Source organism: Trachurus japonicus, chromosome 21 (genome assembly GCF_045865225.1).
Source record: "Trachurus japonicus isolate A0001 chromosome 21, Traja_1.0".
Lineage (NCBI taxonomy): Eukaryota > Metazoa > Chordata > Actinopteri > Carangiformes > Carangidae > Trachurus > Trachurus japonicus.
Window position 1 is genome coordinate 36,403,662 of NC_140927.1, and position 17,668 is coordinate 36,421,329.

The 17,668-nt window shown below is 39.9% G+C and overlaps 1 protein-coding gene across 1 annotated transcript in view; it reads right to left on the reverse strand.

Annotated features, from left to right (window-relative positions):
- ttn.1 (titin, tandem duplicate 1) overlaps nucleotides 1–17,668 on the reverse strand; it is a 151,539-nt gene that overhangs the window by 87,544 nt on the left and 46,327 nt on the right. Inside the window, exons 47-59 of the mRNA XM_085764669.1 lie at nucleotides 17,490–17,605; nucleotides 16,220–16,519; nucleotides 13,955–14,254; nucleotides 12,802–12,907; nucleotides 12,525–12,721; nucleotides 9,968–10,276; nucleotides 8,437–8,715; nucleotides 7,117–7,416; nucleotides 5,503–5,805; nucleotides 4,214–4,413; nucleotides 3,111–3,294; nucleotides 1,799–2,101; nucleotides 387–686 (exon numbers count right to left, since the gene is read on the reverse strand). Of these exons, the coding sequence (XP_085620795.1) occupies nucleotides 387–686; nucleotides 1,799–2,101; nucleotides 3,111–3,294; nucleotides 4,214–4,413; nucleotides 5,503–5,805; nucleotides 7,117–7,416; nucleotides 8,437–8,715; nucleotides 9,968–10,276; nucleotides 12,525–12,721; nucleotides 12,802–12,907; nucleotides 13,955–14,254; nucleotides 16,220–16,519; nucleotides 17,490–17,605 (3,197 nt within the window). The remainder of the gene's footprint in view (nucleotides 1–386; nucleotides 687–1,798; nucleotides 2,102–3,110; nucleotides 3,295–4,213; nucleotides 4,414–5,502; nucleotides 5,806–7,116; nucleotides 7,417–8,436; nucleotides 8,716–9,967; nucleotides 10,277–12,524; nucleotides 12,722–12,801; nucleotides 12,908–13,954; nucleotides 14,255–16,219; nucleotides 16,520–17,489; nucleotides 17,606–17,668) is intronic.

Consider the following 17,668-nt stretch of genomic DNA (forward strand, 5'->3'; position numbering starts at 1 on the left):
TCTCATTCTACTTAAAATAAGACTCATCACATAAAAAGCAGCTTGTTTTTAGACACTTTTTACTTCTTTCAAGCAGATTTTCACTTGAAATAAGTAGAAAAATCTGACAGTGGAGCAAGTTTTTCTTTCTTATTACATGAACAAAGAAAACCTGCTTTCACTGGCAGATTTTTCTACTTATTTCAAGTGAAAATTTGTTTGAAACAAGTGAAAATGATCTGAAAACAAGTTCATTTTTAGGTGATGAGTCTTATTTTAATTGGAAAGAGATTAGTTTTGACTAGAAATGAGACAAATATTCTTGGAAAGATTTAGAGCTTTTGCAGTGATAATAAGGTCTTGTGTTTGTGCGTCATGTTTGTCGGTGCGGGCGGAGCGATACTTACGGATTGCGTCCATGGTGAGGGTGCGCTCGGTGGGCTCGCTGAAGGGCCCGGGGCCGGCCAGGTTCTCTGCACACACTCTGAAGATGTAGGTGAGTCCCTCCATCAGGCCGGTGATCTTCACGTCCAGAGAGTTGAGCAGCGCCCGGTTGACGCGGGTCCAGTGTTTGCTGTTCACCTCCTTCCTCTCGATCCAGTAGCCCAGGATGGGGCTGCCGTTGTCCTTGGGCTCGTGCCAGGAGATCTTGGCGGAGCTCGCCGTCACCTCGTGCACTCTGGGAGTGTTGGGAGCGTCGGGAGGATCTGAGGGGGGGGAAGGAGGGGAGTCACTCAACAGCATTGAACAGTAATGGAAAAGGGGAAGGGATGTGGTGTTGACTGTTGTCACTACGACCACCAGGGGGCGCCAACACATGAAAAAAGAATACATTTTCTTCTGTTTGTAATGCACATATATAATTGGCGCTGTGGTGGGTGAGTGGAGACACTGCGCTCCCAGCTGGACAGCTCATCTTGTCCTGTCTGTCTATGTTCCTCTCTAGTAGCTGGAGACAGGGCTCCAGACTGCGACTAAATGGTCGCATTTTGCGACTAAAATTTGAGACAGTGCGAGTACATGTGCAACCAGTAAATTTGCCGATTTTTATTTTTAATGACCACTGTGATTGGCTAATGTGTGAAAAGAAACGTGTGTTTCTCTTCTCGTCTTTCCACAGCTCCGTGTGAAACAGCAGGAGACACACAGGCCGGCGACCATAGAGCGACCTGCACGTGTGTGTGCTGAACGTCACCTGCATAATTTTTTTTCCCCGACGGCTCGCTACCACTCGCTACAAACCAAAACATCCCATAATATGCTTGCGCTCTCAGCAGCGGTACTCAAGTCATCACAAGGCAACGAAGCAGGTTGACTCGCATTGCAGAACAACGCTGATTGATTATTGATCGATAGATTTATTTATTTATTTATTTTTGGCCGTGCGGGGAGGAGGGGGGGGGTCTCGACGAGTTTGATGCCAAGGAGTCCGTGCACATGTGGCTCAATCAGGGTCAACAGACAAGGAGGCCAACACAGGCAAGGGGAGGGGGTAGGTGTGTCTACTTGTTCTGTTATTGGTCAGTGCAGCCTAAACATTAACTTTATATTTTCAATATTTATTTTAAACTGTTTCACAATAAAATGTGAATTTAAAACATTATAGTTTCTGCATTTATCAAAGTATTTATCATTAACACAGTGAACATTAGAGGAAATGTAAAAATTTACTTTGCAAGTTGATTTCGGTGTGCGCCCCTAAATTTTCTGTTTGCGCTCCCAAAATTTTAAGTTAGGGGCCACTGTGCTCCTAGTCAAAAAAGTTAGTCTGGAGCCCTGCCTGGAGATCAATGCCTTGTTGTTTAACGCGGTTACTTACTGAACTGGTTCTTGGCGACCAGCGGCTCGGAGATGCAGGGCGGGCCGCAGCCGAACTTGTTCTCGGCGGTGACCCTGAAGATGTACTCCTTGCCCTCGATGAGCTTGGTGACGGGGCAGCCGGGGCCCTTCAGCGTGGAGGTGATGGTGATCCAGCCGATCTCCTCGTTCTTGTTGTCCTTCTTCTCCAGCATGTAGTTGAGGATCTCGCTGCCGCCGTCGTCCTCCGGAGGCTCCCAGTTGCAGACCACCGAGGTGTTCCGGATCTCGTCGAAGGTGAAGTTGATCGGAGCGCCGGGTTTGTCTGTCGGTCGGTCGGGTCGATAAAACAAACATTATTACACACTTCTGGTTTTCTGCATTTCAACTCACTGCAAAAATTCAATATCTTAACAAGAATATTTGTCTTATTTCTAGTCAAAATAAATCTCATTCTACTTAAAATAAGACTCATCACATTAAAAAGCAGCTTGTTTTTAGACACTTTTTACTTTTTTCAAGCAGATTTTCACTTGAAATAAGTAGAAAAATCTGACAGTGGAGCAAGTTTTTCTTTCTTATTACAAGCTCAAAAAAACTTGAAACAAGTGAAAATGATCTAAAAACAAGTTCATTTTTAGGTGATGAGTCTTATTTTAAGTGAAAAGAGGTTAGTTTTGACTAGAAATGAGACATTTTGACAAGAAATAAGACAAATATTCTTGGAAAGATGTAGAGTTTTTGCAGTGCTCAGTTAATGTTTTAAAATGTACATTGATACAAATCATGTAAAAAAAAAACACACTATTAAGCATTAGTTAAGCATTAATAAATACTGAGTTTTTCATTTACACACTGCAAAAACTCAAAATCTTTGCAAGAATATTTGTCTTATTTCTTGTCAAAATGTCTAATTTCTAGTCAAAACTAATCTCTTTCCACTTAAAATAAGACTCATCACCTAAAAATGAACTTGTTTTTAGATCATTTTCACTTGTTTCAAACTAATTTTCACTTGAAATAAGTAGAAAAATCTGCCAGTGAAAGTAAGTTTTTTGTGCTTGTGATAAGAAAGAAAAACTTGCTCCACTGTCAGATTTTTCTACTTATTTCAAGTGAAAATCTGCTTGAAAGAAGTAAAAAGTGTCTAAAAACAAGCTGCTTTTAATGTGATGAGTCTTATTTTAAGTAGAATTAGATTTATTTTGACTAGAAATAAGACAAATATTCTTGGAAAGTTTTTGCGCTTTTGCAGTGCAATGCATGAATACTCATTAATATGTAGTAAATACATAATTCCCACCACCAGAGGAGCTCGAGGTCACGTGTCTTACCGAGGACGTTGACGTTGCAGGTAGCCGTGGCGACACCGTGAGTGTTCTCCACCATGATGGTGAAGTCTCCGTGGTCGGCTCTGACCGAGTCGCGGATCATCAGAGCAGACTTTCCCTTCTGGGTCTGATCCAGACCCAGACGCTCCCGCAGCGGAGTCACAAACTCCTCCTCCGGTTCTGGCACCTGAAGGAAGAAAAACATCCTCAGTGACATTTGTGGAAAGAGATTGAGAGTCAAGGAAGAAACTGACAAGATCCTTTAATGAATAATATAATGTGACTAGTGATTGTTGAGAGAGGAAAGCTTGGGCTTTATAGAGAATTGCAATGGATTTTGACATTTTGGATTTGACATAATTTATGTGTGATTTCCAGTTTAATTTATCATCAACGATAGCTCCAAGAAATTTGGTTTCAGGTACAAATTCAATTTCTGCATCATCATTTATTGTTAAGTTTCTGCTTGAATTCCTGGGCTTTTTTCCAAATATGATACACTTAGTTTTACCAAGATGGAGTGATAATCTATTTAAGTCAAAACATTCTTTGAATTTCTGTAGCTCCTTCTCTACCATATCCAAATGATCCCCACTACAGAACACTAGGGGTGGGAGAAAAAATCGATTCACATAAATATTGCAATATCTTTTTTGACGATTTTTAAATAGATTTTTTTTTTCTTCCAAAAATCGATTTTTTTTAAATTTTATTTTTTTGAATTTTTTAAAATATTGTGCAATGTGCATTTGTTCGCCTTTTTACATACAGAGAGTCCAGGTTTTGAAAAGGGTTTAAGTTCACTTTATAATGGAGTATGTTCATTTCTAGGCTCCTACAGTGTTTGTGTGCAGATAAATGTTAAAAATGCTAAAGACTAAAAATCATAGAGAGAATCGGCAATATCGTAGAATCACAATTTAAATCAAATCGCCATCCAAAAAATCATAGAAAAATCGAATCTGGAGAAAAGCGTATCGTCCCAGCCCTAGTATTTTTACTGCATTTTATTTACCTGTATTCCAATTCATATGGTCCTATGTCAGTGAATGTTTTGTTTTTGTGGAAAAATGAAAAAAAAAAAGTGTCTCTGTGAGGACACGAACCTTGGCCTTGGACTTCTTCTTCTTCACCAGAGGCACCACGGTCTTCTTGGTGGGCTCCTTGGTGACGTCCTCGTCGTTCTTCAGCCAGGTGACCTTGGGGTACGGAGAGCCGGAGATGATGGCGTCGATGCGGATCTCCTCTCCCTTCTTGATGCACAGGCCGGACTGGACCCGGGCGTGGAGCGTGACCTTAGGTTTGTCTGCAGATACAGAAAGAAGAGTTTGGAAATTGCACTTCTTTTTTTTTTTTTTTAAAGTACATTTTTATTTAAGTTTCATGTACAGAAACATAATCATCATATCTGCTGTTTCATACACAAGGTAACAGTTATGGAGACTACAGTGACAAAGAAAAATATAAAATAAAATACAACAAGATGGAATAAAATAAATAACATTATATCAGTATACCCATAGCAGGGCTCCACCTTTTAGTGAATATATGTTTTTGTTCCATTTGATATATTTCCTTTATTTTTTCAGTGTGTTGGAGGGTCAGGCTTCAACCACCTTACTGTAATACATTTAATTGCTGTTGCTACACTGCAAAAACTCAAAATCTCTCCAAGAATATTTGTCTTATTTCTTGTCAAAATGTCTCATTTCTAGTCAAAACTAATCTCTTTCCACTTTAAATAAGACTCATCACCTAAAAATGAACTTGTTTTTAGATCATTTTCACTTGTTTCAAACTAATTTTCACTTGAAATAAGTAGAAAAATCTGCCAGTGAAAGCAGTGCTTGTAATAAGAAAGAAAAACTTGCTCCACTATCAGATTTTTCTACTTATTTCAAGTGAAAATCTGCTTGAAAGAAGTAAAAAATGTAAAAACAAGCTACTTTTTAATGTGATGAGTCTTATTTTAAGTATCATGAGATTGTTTTGACTAGAAATAAGACAAATGTTCTTGGTAAGATGTAGAGTTTTTGCAGTGTAGTAGTATCTGTAAGAGGTATTTCTTGGCTCTTCCTTCCATCCCTCTTGGTAACAGACCTAGTAGGGTTAGTTACCGTTGGGTCCATTGTAATATTTCCACCAAATATTTTACTAAGTGTTTCAAAGACTTCCTTCCAGAACGCTCTGCTCTAGAGTATGTGGGTCTGATTACCAACGTGTGGCCACAGTTTCTCCAGCATCTATTTGAGTGTGTAGCGCTACATTTAGCTGTCATTTCAGGTGTCTGAAAGAATCTCATGACTACTACTACTTCCATTTCAATTCAAAATTGCACTTCTGAGTTATACACAAATAAACAATGTGAGAGGGATTTCTAGTATAGTTTCCATACCAACGGGGTCTGCAGCGATGGTCGGCGGGGTGCTGCGTGACGGCTCACTGACTCCGGCTGCGTTCTCAGCGCGGACCCTGAACTGGTACTCGGTTCCCTCCTTCAGACCCGTCACCACGTGGGAGAAGCCGGGGACCAGGCTGGGCGTGACCCTCTCGTAGCGGTCTCCGTCCTTCTCGATCTTCTCCACGATGTAGCCCTGGATGGGACAGCCGCCGTCGTAGTCCGGAGCCTTCCACGTCACCGTGATGGACTTGGACGTCGGGTCGCGAGCCTCCACTTGGATCGGAGGGTCTGGTTTCTCTGTGGGATCGAGATCAATCAATCAATCATCACACACACCCGCACACACTCAGTTATAAAGCTTAAAAGAAGGCAACTGAAGCGCTATCTTACTCTACAATTTGCTGTGAGGAAACACCAGGGACTGGATAAAACCAAATAATTAAATGAAATGATACAAAATAACTAAAATTATACCATAAATATGCTAAGACTAAAAAGATTAAAAGTAAAAATGAATACAAAATAAAATAAAATAATAATACAAAATTAAACAAACAGTAAAAATCGATAAATGCAATAAAAGGATAGGAAAACTAATAAAATAGTCAAATCCTATAAGTAAAATCTAATCAAAGGCCGAGCTAAAAAGGTGTGTTTTAACTTTGCTCTTAAAAATGTCCACATTGGCAGCTGCTCTCAGGTCTGCAGGAAGCTGCTCCACAGTCGTGGGCCGTAAAAACAAAAGGCTGCTTCACCGTGAGGTTTGGTTCTGACTAGAGGTATTAATAAATTCCTATAGTCAGATATGCCTTAAGGTCCAGTGATATCTATTGTTTGAGCATTTCTAGAGTGCGGACTGAATTAGGGAAAAAAGCGTTTAGTTATGCCACTCCATTAACATGGAACAACCTCCAGGCCGAACTGAAATTGTCTGAACTTGTATCTTTTAATGTGTTTCGTCACTTCTTAAAGGTCCGACAACAAAAATCATTTGAGCGGTGCCTTTGCTGACCAACCTTGTCACCTTGACCTCCTGCTCCCTGCACTTTTTGTTTTAACCTCTATTGTAACATGGCCCTATTTTAATATAATGTAATATTGTAATGTATTTTGTATTTTATAATGTTGACGATGTGTGCTGCTGCCCTCTTGGCCAGGTCGCCCTTGAAAATGAGATCTCGATCTTAACAGGTCTTTTACCTGGTTAAATAAAGGCTAAATAAAATAAAAAAATAAAAGGCCTCTATCTGAAGACCTGAGAGGTCTGGATGGCTCATAAAAGGGGTTTCCATGGAGTTTTTCCTCAGTGGATGTGAGGGTCTAAGGACAGAGGATGTTGTTATGATGGGATGTGAAGCCCTTTGAGACAAACTGTGTAAAAACTGGCTTTACAAATGAAATTGCCTTGTCTTGCCTCATAGGTTAAAAGCAAATCTGACAGATAAGAAGGACTGAGACCGTTAAGAGCTACCAGATGGTAAATGAGCTCTCCAGCAGGTGAAGTAGCAGCTATCATTACAGCTCCTGGTACCAAGCTGTGTCCCCATGGTAACATGCTGACAGTGATACCGGCTCCTCCGATGCTCTCAGGTTGAAAACAGAACTTACGTTTGATCTCCTCGGTGAGGACGGGGTTGCGTAGCTCCAGGTATTCTCCGGCTCCGACCTTGTTGACGGCCTTCACTCTGAAGTAGTACTCGCAGTTGAGGAAGAGTTCCTTGACGGTGTGGGTCAGCACGTCCTCTCCAGACAGGACGGGCATGTAGGTCTTCTTGGAGGCCTCGCGGCGCTCCAGAGTGTAGCTGAGGATGGGGGTGCCGCCGTCGTCCTCCGGGGCTTCCCAGCTGATCTTGCAGGAGTTCTTGGTGATGTCGCTGGAGGTGATGTCTTTACACTGACCGGGCAGCGCTGCAACACCAGTTCACAACAACACGTTAGAGGACGGAAGGCTACTTCTAGTAGACACAGTTCTTCTATGACTAAAGGAGATTTTTAGAAATCCAAGAACTGATCAACAACCAAATGCAACTGCAAAAACTCTACATCTTACCAAGAATATTTGTCTTATTTCTAGTCAAAACAAATCTCATTCTACTAAAAATAAGACTCATCACATTAAAAGCAGCTTGTTTTTAGACACTTTTTACTTCTTTCAAGCAGATTTTCACTTGAAATAAGTAGAAAAATTGAAGTGGAGCAAGTTTTTCTTTCTTATTACAAACACAAAAAACTTGCTTTCACTGGCAGATTTTTCTACTTATTTCAAGTGAAAATTAGTTTGAAACAAGTGAAAATGATCGAAAAACAAGTTCATTTTTAGGTGATGAGTCTTATTTTAAGTGGAAAGAGATTAGTTTTGACTAGAAATGAGACATTTTGACAAGAAATAAGACAAATATTCTTGGAAAGATTTTGAGTTTTTGCAGTGTGAAAAGAGCTTGTGGGAGAGTTTCACTGGTTCATCATCACTGGACTACACACACTGCAAAAACTCAAAATCTTTCCAAGAATATTTGTCTTATTTCTTGTCAAAATGTCTCATTTCTAGTCAAAACTAAACTCTTTCCACTTAAAATAAGACTCATCACCTAAAAATGAACTTGTTTTTACACAGTTTTCAGTTGTTTCAAACTAATTTTCACTTGAAATAAGTAGAAAAATCTGCCACTGAAAGCAAGTTTTTTGTGTTTGTAATAAGAAAGAAAAACTTGCTCCACTATCAGATTTTTCTACTTATTTCAAATGAAAATCTGCTTGAAAGAAGTAAAAAGTGTCTAAAAACAAGCTACTTTTTAATGTATAACTATGTATGTACAGTATATGTATAAATATACATATTTTAGTTTTAATGAGATTTGTTTTGACTAGAAATAAGACAAATATTCTCTGTAAGAGTTTGAGTTTTTGCAGTGTGAGTTGACGTCTTACCGATGACTTTGACGTTGACGGTTCCCGTGGCGGTTCCCAGACCGTTGTCCAGGGTGATGGCGTAGGCGCCGGCGTCGGCCCGGCTGCACCGGAGCAGGTCCAGGTGAGCGCTGTTCATCTCCACGGTCATGGAGAGCCGGTCGTCGGCCTTACACTCCACCGTGTCCTTCTGCCACACCATCTTGGGGGTGGGGATGGCCCGGTAGGGGATGTTCAGGTGCAGCTTCTGGCCCTCCACCACCACCACGTCCTGTGTCTCCAGCTCCATGGTCGGAGCACCTAGAGACCAGAGGACAGAGAGGGTGATCGTTTAGGATTCATTCATTCTGAGTGTTTTAATTATACACTGCAAAAACTCTACATCTTACCAAGAATATTTGTCTTATTTCTAGTCAAAATGTCATTTCTAGTCAAAATAAATCTAATTATACTTAAAATAAGACTCATCACATTAAAAAGCAGCTTGTTTTTAGACACTTTTTACTTTTTTCAAGCAGATTTTCCACTTTAAATAAGTAGAAAAATCTGATAGTGGAGCAAGTTTTTCTTTCTTACAAGCATAAAAAACTTGCTTTCACTGGCAGATTTTTCTACTTATTTCAAGTGAAAATGATCTAAAAACAAGTTCATTTTTAGGTGATGAGTCTTATTTTAAGTGGAAAGAGATTAGTTTTGACTAGAAATGAGACATTTTGACAAGAAATAAGACAAATATTCTTGGAAAGATGTAGAGTTTTTGCAGTGTACTTATCTTATAAACATCCTGCCCATTTTCGATTACGGTGACAACATTTACAGAATTGCATCTCGCTCCACTTTCAGTAAACTGGACCCACTCCCCCATCCGTTTTGCCACCGGGGCTCCATTCACCACTCACCACTGCACTGCAAAAACTCAAAATCTTTCCAAGAATATTTGTCTTATTTCTTGTCAAAATGTCTTATTTCTAGTCAAAACTAATCTCTTTCCACTTAAAATAAGACTCATCACCTAAAAATGAACTTGTTTTTAGATCATTTTCACTTGTTTCAAACTCATTTTCAATTGAAATAAGTAGAAAAATCTGCCAGTGAAAGCAAGTTTTTTGTGCTTGTAATAAGAAAGAAAAACTTGCTCCACTATCAGATTTTTCTACTTATTTTAAATAAAAGAAGTAAAAAGTGTCTAAAAACAAGCTACTTTTTATGTGATGAGTCTTATTTTAAGTAGAATTAGATTTGTTTTGACTAGAAATAAGACAAATATTCTTGGTAAGATTTAGAATTTTTGCAGTGTAAACTTTCTGTCTTCACCTCTCTCTCTGTCTGCAAACAAAATCTGCTACAAATTATTGTATTATATTGAATTTTTCTGTGTAATTTATAGCCTATAACCTTGTTTTCACTTTTAGCACTCCCCTTTCCCCCTCCCCCTTCAGGCTGCACTTGAAAATAAGAATTTTGCTCTTAATTTTTAGGCGAGCGCCTGGTTAAATAAAGGTTAAATAAAATTAAAAATAAATAAAATAAACAGAGAAGTGTTGACGCTCACAGTCGGGGTCCTTGGTGAAGACCTTGTCGGAGATCTCGGAGGGGTCGCTGACACCGACGGCGTTGATGGCGCGGACTCTGATGACGTACTTCTTCTCCGGTTTGATCCCGTCGTCGATCCTGAACTGGAGCTCCTTGACGGGTCGGTTGTTGACCCGCAGCCACTTGAGCTCGGGCCGCGCCTCGGCCACCTCCACGTGGTAGCCGCTGACGGGGCAGCCGCCGTCCTTGGCCGGGGGCTTCCAGGTCACGTTGATGTGCTCTCTGCTGGCGTCGGGGACGGCCAGCTCCAGAGGAGGGGACGGAGCACCTGGAGAGAGATGCAGTCTCATCACTATGTGGTCAAGACATTTATTCTGTTCCTGGATTCATCTGCCACACACAGGGTTCCCGCGGGGTCTTAAAAAGTCTTAAAAGCATTGAATTTATGAATTTGGAAATAATACCTTAAAAAGACTTGAAAAAGTCTTGAATTTTGATGTCTGGGTCTTAAAAGTTGTGCTGTATTTAACTTCTCCATATTGCATTTTTCGTCAAAAGTTTCATTTGTCAACCACGATTATTTTTGATCAATGTTCTTCTTGTTGACTTATGGATAGTGGAATAAGTCTTGTACTGTGGAGCTTATATGGTATTATCATACAGTGAGATTTTGATATCATGATGCCTTATGATACTGCAATAAATATCATGGGCTTGTTATTGAGGTATTGTAATATTGTGAGATTTTGATATTGTTACATCCCTAGCAGAGCACAAAGAGCAGAAAAATAGTGGGATGATACAGTTAATTTACAGTAAATGCTCTGAAATTCGAGGATTTCACTTTTCTTTGCCGGTAGGGCGGTGAAATAGGTATTACATTTTTATATAAATGGTCTTAAAAAGGTCTTAAAAAGACTTGAATTTAACCTGAAGGAACCTGTAGGAACCCTGCACACAATGATGCTGTTAAAGGAACAACTCAACTTTTTACTTGACTAGATCTCTTCAGGGTTTATACAGGAATCTTGAAGTTAATTCTAAAACCTTTTTAAGACTTTTTCAAGACCTTCTCAATATTTTTCAACACCTCACCGCCACTTCAAGCTGTAACCATTTACACTAGTGACACTTTTAACTTAACAGTTCTAGTTTGTGATAAAGACTATAGACCACTATGATACAACAGAAATAAATAAAAGGCAAAGTTTATAATAATAAAAAACAAAAAAACATTGCTCCACTCTCAAAAAACAAAAACAACAATCTTCTTTTCTTTTTTATGTACCGGTTCATCTTTGTTTTTTAATAAAATAAATAAATTCACACACTTTCACAATGTTTTTTAGGACTCAAACTCTTGGACAGCTAATTCAGAAAAAAATACCTTGAAAATGTAAGACTTTATAAAGTCGTGAAAAGACTTTTTAATACTTTTTAAAGGTCTTAATTTTCCCAAAATTGATTTATCACCTTTTAATACTTTTCAAGACCCCGCGGACACCCTGTCTCTTTGACAAATTGGTTTCACCAGTCATGTTGTATGCGTGCGAAGTTTGGGGGTATGGAACAATCGACTTATTAGAAAAACTGCACCTTAAATTTCTCAAATTTGTTTTAAAAGTCAAAACAACAACTTGTAACAATATGGTCTATGGAGAGCTGGGGAGGTACCCACTTTGTGTTTCAGTTAAAAAAAGAATCATTGGTTATTGGGGAAAACTAATAGAAGGTAAAGAAAGTAAACTGAGTAAAATAATGTATAACTGTCTATTTAGTCTGTATAACTCAGGTGTATTTACGTCACCATGGATCCTGCAGGTTGAGCAGATACTGGATGAGTGTGGGTTGTCGTATGTTTGGCTCTCTCAGAGATGTGTTAATTCTGACTGGCTGAAGCTGTAACTGTCCAACAGAGACTGAAAGATCAGTTCCTGCAGAATGGAGAAGTGAACTTGGCAGTATGACATCATGTGACATCTACACTGAGTTTAAACTAGAAAAGTATTTATTGTGTTCAAACCAAAAGTACAGACAGGCCATCTGCCACTTCAGAGTAAACAACACCAGAATACCAGAAGTTATTGGAAGGTCTAAAGGACTGGATAGAAGTTGGAGGTTATGTGATCTATGTAAAGAGCCAGATTGGTGATGAGTTCCATGTTCTGTTTGAATGCAAGAACACATGTATTGTATATCTAAGAGAAAAATACCTCCCTAAATACCATGTTCGTCGCCCATCTATGTTTAAACTCATTTTGTTATTACAGTCTGATAAAACTAAAGTTATTTATAAGCTAGGTGCTTTTCTGAAATGTGTTCTTCCTCTGGTTAAGTGATAGTTGTTGCTCTGTCCTGGTCAGAGATGGATGTACAAAGTATGTACAGCTCCACTGCCTCTTGCTATGTCTGAGTATTTGTACTGTTTTATTGTTTGTACTCCATACCACTTACGTGGTCGTGTGAAAATAAAGTAAAGTGAGATAAAAGAAACACCAGGACTTTATATTCTTGAACCAATAAACTGCCAGGTTTCTGACTGATATATGGACATTCAGTAATATGTGGGGTCTTACTGGTTGCATCCTCGATGGTGAGGACCATGGTGGGTTCACTGGGATCTCCGACTCCGGCCTCGTTCTCGGCTCTGACCTGGAACTGGACCTCCGATCCTTCGTCCACATCCGTCACCTTGAACTGAGTCTGTTTGTCTGGTGTCTTGCAGCACTTCAGCCAGCGAGTTCCTATCTTCTCCTTCTTCTCAATCACATACCTGGTGGAGCAACAGGTTGTTCAGGATTTTTTCACTCCTATTTTTGCATGACAAGCAGCAGAAGCAGGTTTTCATCTTACTTGGTTATCGGTCTTCCACCGTTGCTCTTGGGAGCTTCCCACTTCAGCTCCACGTGTCTCTTACTGACTTCCAATACGGTCAGGGCATAAGGAGGTCCGGGAGTCGCTGCACAAAACATCACACACATTAATATGTACATCTATCTAACATTTCTTCACCACTTAAGAGTCCTAAAATAAAGTACTGAAGCAAATCTAAAGAAGATGAGGACTTTTTTTTTCTTTTTTTTAGAAATCCTGGTAGTTGTAGTTCAGTAACACTTTACAATAAGGGTCCCTTAATTACCGTTTTAAAATGCATTTTAAAATGATTGAACGGAAAATGTTAATTTAAGAAGGGTAAAGGCAAAATAAGATGATGCTTCAGCCTCTTACACCTTTTCAGTCAAAGTGAATTGTTTTGCTTGTTGTGTTTTTGTTCTGATTTGTTTTGTTTTGTTTTGTATTTATACCTTTATATTTGTCCGAAATAAACACACTAAACTAAACTAAACTAAACTAAACTAAACCGTTAGTTAGCACATTATTAAGCATTAATATATAAACTAATGTGTTAATTAATGCTGAGTAATGCATACATACTGTAATGATAACGAATTACATTCAACTTTTATTATTACTTAATAATTTATTAACTAACTTTGAGTAGTAAACATTAATTAACTGCTTACTAATAGGCTACATTAATTAATGTGTTTCCTAATCCTAAGTAATACACTGCAAAAATTCAAAATCTTACGAAGAATATTTGTCTTATTTCTAGTCAAAATAAATCTAATTCTGTGACTCATCACATTTAAAAAGCAGCTTGTTTTTAGACACTTTTTACTTTTTTCAAGCTGATTTTCACTTGAAATAAGTAGAAAAATCTGACAGTGGAGCAAGTTTTTCTTTCTTATTACAAACACAAAAAACTTACTTTCACTATCAGATTTTTCTACTTATTTCAAGTGAAAATTAGTTTGAAACAAGTGAAAATGATCTAAAAACAAGTTAATTTTTAGGTGATGAGTCTGATTTTAAGTAGAAAGAGATTAGTTTTGACTAGAAATGAGACATTTTGACAAGAAATAAGACAAATATTCTTGGAAAGACTTTGAGTTTTTGCAGTGTAAACAAATCAACTCAAAGTCTTGAACGGTTGAGAACTTACTGAAGGTGTCCTTGGCGAGCACGGCGTCCTCCAGTTCACAGAAGTCACTGGTGCCGACGGCGTTCTCTGCGGCGACGCGGAACACGTAGAGCGAGCCCTCGTTGAGCGGCGTGACGGTGTAGCGGAGCTCCTTCACCGTGGTGTCCACCGTCTGCCAGGCCTTCCGCCTCACGTCCCTCTTCTCCACCACGTAGTTGGTGATGGGCGAGCCGCCGTCGCTGCTGGGCGCCTGCCACTTCAGCTCCGCGTTGATCTTGGTGATGTTGGTCACCTCCAGCCACTGGGGGGGGGAGGGGGGGTCTGGGGGAGGGAAAACACAAGAGTATTGGTTGGTTGTCTAATCACTAAACCCTCTCTCTCTGCACCAACCCCCCCCCCCCCCTTCCCCTGCTGTTAAACCGGTCTGCCCTCCCTTCCCATGGACCAGTCTGCCATCCAGTTGTTAAAGCAGTACTTAAAGCAGAAGTAAGTGATATATTTGTGTTAATCTAAGTCTTAAATAGTTGTATCTTCCGACAGCAATCACTTCTATAGAGTGTTTGGTCTGAAACACGGGTCTGTCAGTCACTCTGCTCTGCTCTGAGCCCAGGAGAAAACATTTATCGTATCCTACAGTTTTTATCCAATGAGGAGAGAGAACGGCATGCAGGGCTGTGTGTGCAGCCAAGGGACACCGTGAATGTGGCGACGTAGGGACGAGGACTGTTATGGTGCGTTCAAGGAAACTCGTAAATCGTATTTTTCCGACCTGTGAAGTGGTACCAGTTCGATCTGGTACGAGTTCACGGGTCAGAAGTTACGAGTGGCCGTTATAGTGACTTTCACCGGTAAAACAGGTCGGAGAAACACGAGTGGGTTGCCTGGAACGCTACAAAGTCGTAAGTCGTGACTTGAAGCTGTAATTTACGGTTTCAAAAGCCTGCCTGGAACGCAGCATTAGCCAAAACCACCGGATCGCTTACTTCTGCTTTAAGAACTTTCAGTTTTGGTTGAGTTTGGCGGCGCCAGTGGCCCAGTAGTGTTTTGCCTGAAGGAAGACTCCATTTCCCATGAGCACCAGCGATTAACAGAAGACGTCCAAACTAAGTTTCTGTTTCCAGCGGATCATTTCTCAGTAAACACACACAAGGGGGTAGATCGGACAACAGGCAGGCGTAGCTCACAGTCGGCCATATGAGGACGGGCAGCTGTCTCTGACTCTGGCTGCAGTTACAGTGCAGTAGATGGTGATCCAGTCATCTGCACTAAAAAAACGATTCATAACTCTGTGAAAAATAAATCAGTATGTAGCTATCACTTTAACTATTTGCATAATGTCACTATAATGTTACTTTTACAAAAAAAAATACATTATTAAAATTATCCGTGATTCTAAATATGCTGCATCATAACTGCATAAACGTTCATAAAAATCAAACCGTTTTGAAATCGGACAAAAACTGAGCAAGTTGTGGTCATTATAGCAGAACATGCACCATAGGCTTAATGCTCTGAGGGAGAGAGTTGACCTTACCAAGATGGCCGCCGTACTGGCTACGCTTTGTCATTGGGAAACAGCTGCGGGTGAGTCATCTAGTTCTTATATGAACACATATACACAATCCGACAGAAAGGTGCCGTATTGCTGCTCCCTCCTCCTCGTGACTCGCTAAAGTGAAAGTGAAAGTTAAGTGAGAGCCGGGTTCCTACCATGCTCCTCAAAGCTGCTTAGTGCCAGTGAAGGCGATACAGACCATAATGATACAGACCCCCTCAGGCCATGACAGAGGAGTCAACCTGTTGTACTCAAGTTTTTGAGTGCCAAAAACGTAATTTTACGTTTTTTGCTTTTTTTTTAAATTATGAAACTAGACACTTTAACACACCTTATGTGTAAATTTGGGGACTCTACGACGAGTAGAACTGAAATAGATGACGATCAAAAACTCATGACAGCTCACGATCTGGAAGTTTTTATCATAACTCGGCTTTTGCATGGTCGTCATAGTAAAAGCCCTAAGGCTGTCCCGAATATCATATTTTGACAATCGAAGCCTCGCTGACATAAATGCGACCGTAACATCTGACCGGGGCATATCTCCAAAAACAGGCAGGTTTCCGACTCATTTTGATGTAACAATTACCAATGAGAACTGGTGTCAAAAAGGAAAAAAGGAAAGAAAAAAAAAACAATCGATCACGGACTTGGCAACCAACGAAGCTTCGAAGTTTTGATTTTTTTTTGGGTCAGCCCTAAAAAGCCCCGCTGCCCCCAGGTGAACTTACAGAGTCTCTCCTTGCAGACGACGGGGTCGCTGGGCTCGCTGGGCTCGCTCTCCCCGGCCTTGTTGACGGCCTTGACCCTGAAGGAGTACTCCTGCTTCTCCATCAGACCCTGCAGCTGGTGCTCCGTCAGGGGAACGTCCTCGGCGATCCGGATCCAGTCCTCGCTCCCGGTCTTCTGGAACTCGATGATGTAGCCTTCGATCTTGGCGCCGCCGTCGTGCTCCGGCCGGGTCCACGCCAGCAGGGCCGTCGTCTTGCCGATGTCCCTGATGACGGGTTTACCGGGAGCCCACGGAGGATCTGTGGAAGGTCGTGGAATCATCTGGTTATTATTTGACTTTCAAACTTTCTAATATAGCATCAGTGCTAACAGCTATACACTGCAAAAACTCTACATCTCTCCAAGAATATTTGTCTTATTTCTTGTCAAAATGTCTCATTTCTAGTCAAAACTAATCTCTTTCCACTTAAAATACGACTCATCACCCAAAAATTAACTTGTTTTTAGATCATTTTCACTTGTTTCAAACTCATTTTCACTTGAAATAAGTAGAAAAATCTGCCAGTGAAAGCAAGTTTTTTGTGCTTGTAATAAGAAAGAAAAACTTGCTCCACTGTCAGATTTTTCTCAAGTTTTCTCAAGTGGAAAATTTGCTTGAAAAAAAGTAAAAAGTGTCTAAAAACAAGCTGCTTTTAAAATGTGATGAGTCTTATTTTAAGTGTAATTAGATTTTTTTTTGACTAGAAATGACATTTTGACTAGAAATAAGACAAATATTCTTGATAAGATATTGAATTTTTGCAGTGTAACATCAGTGCTAACAGATACACCGCAAAAACTCAATACCTCACCAAGAATATTTGTCTTATTTCTAGTCAAAACAAATCTCATTCTACTTAAAATCAGACTCATCACATAAAAAGCAGCTTGTTTTTAGACACTTTTTACTTCTTTCAAGCAGATTTTCACTTGAAATAAGTAGAAAAATCTGACAGTGGAGCAAGTTTTTCTTTCTTATTACAAGCACAAAAAACTTACTTTCACTGGCAGATTTTTCTACTTATTTCAAGTGAAAATTAGTTTGAAACAAGTGAAAATGATCTAAAAACAAGTTCATTTTTAGGTGATGAGTCTTATTTGAAGTGGAAAGAGTTTAGTTTTGACTAGAAATGAGACATTTTGACAAGAAATAAGACAAATATTCTTGGAAAGATGTAGAGTTTTTGCAGTGTAACCCTATGAGGAGATGATGAAGTCGTGATGACGAACCAATGGGGTCTTTGATGAGGACCGGATCGGTCTCTACACTTGGTTTTCCAGGTCCGGCCAGATTCTCAGCCAGAACCCGGAAGCGGTACTTCTTCTTGGTGGGGAGTCCCTTCACTCTGCACACACACACACACACACACACACACGGTCAGATATAATATATATATACAGCACGTAAT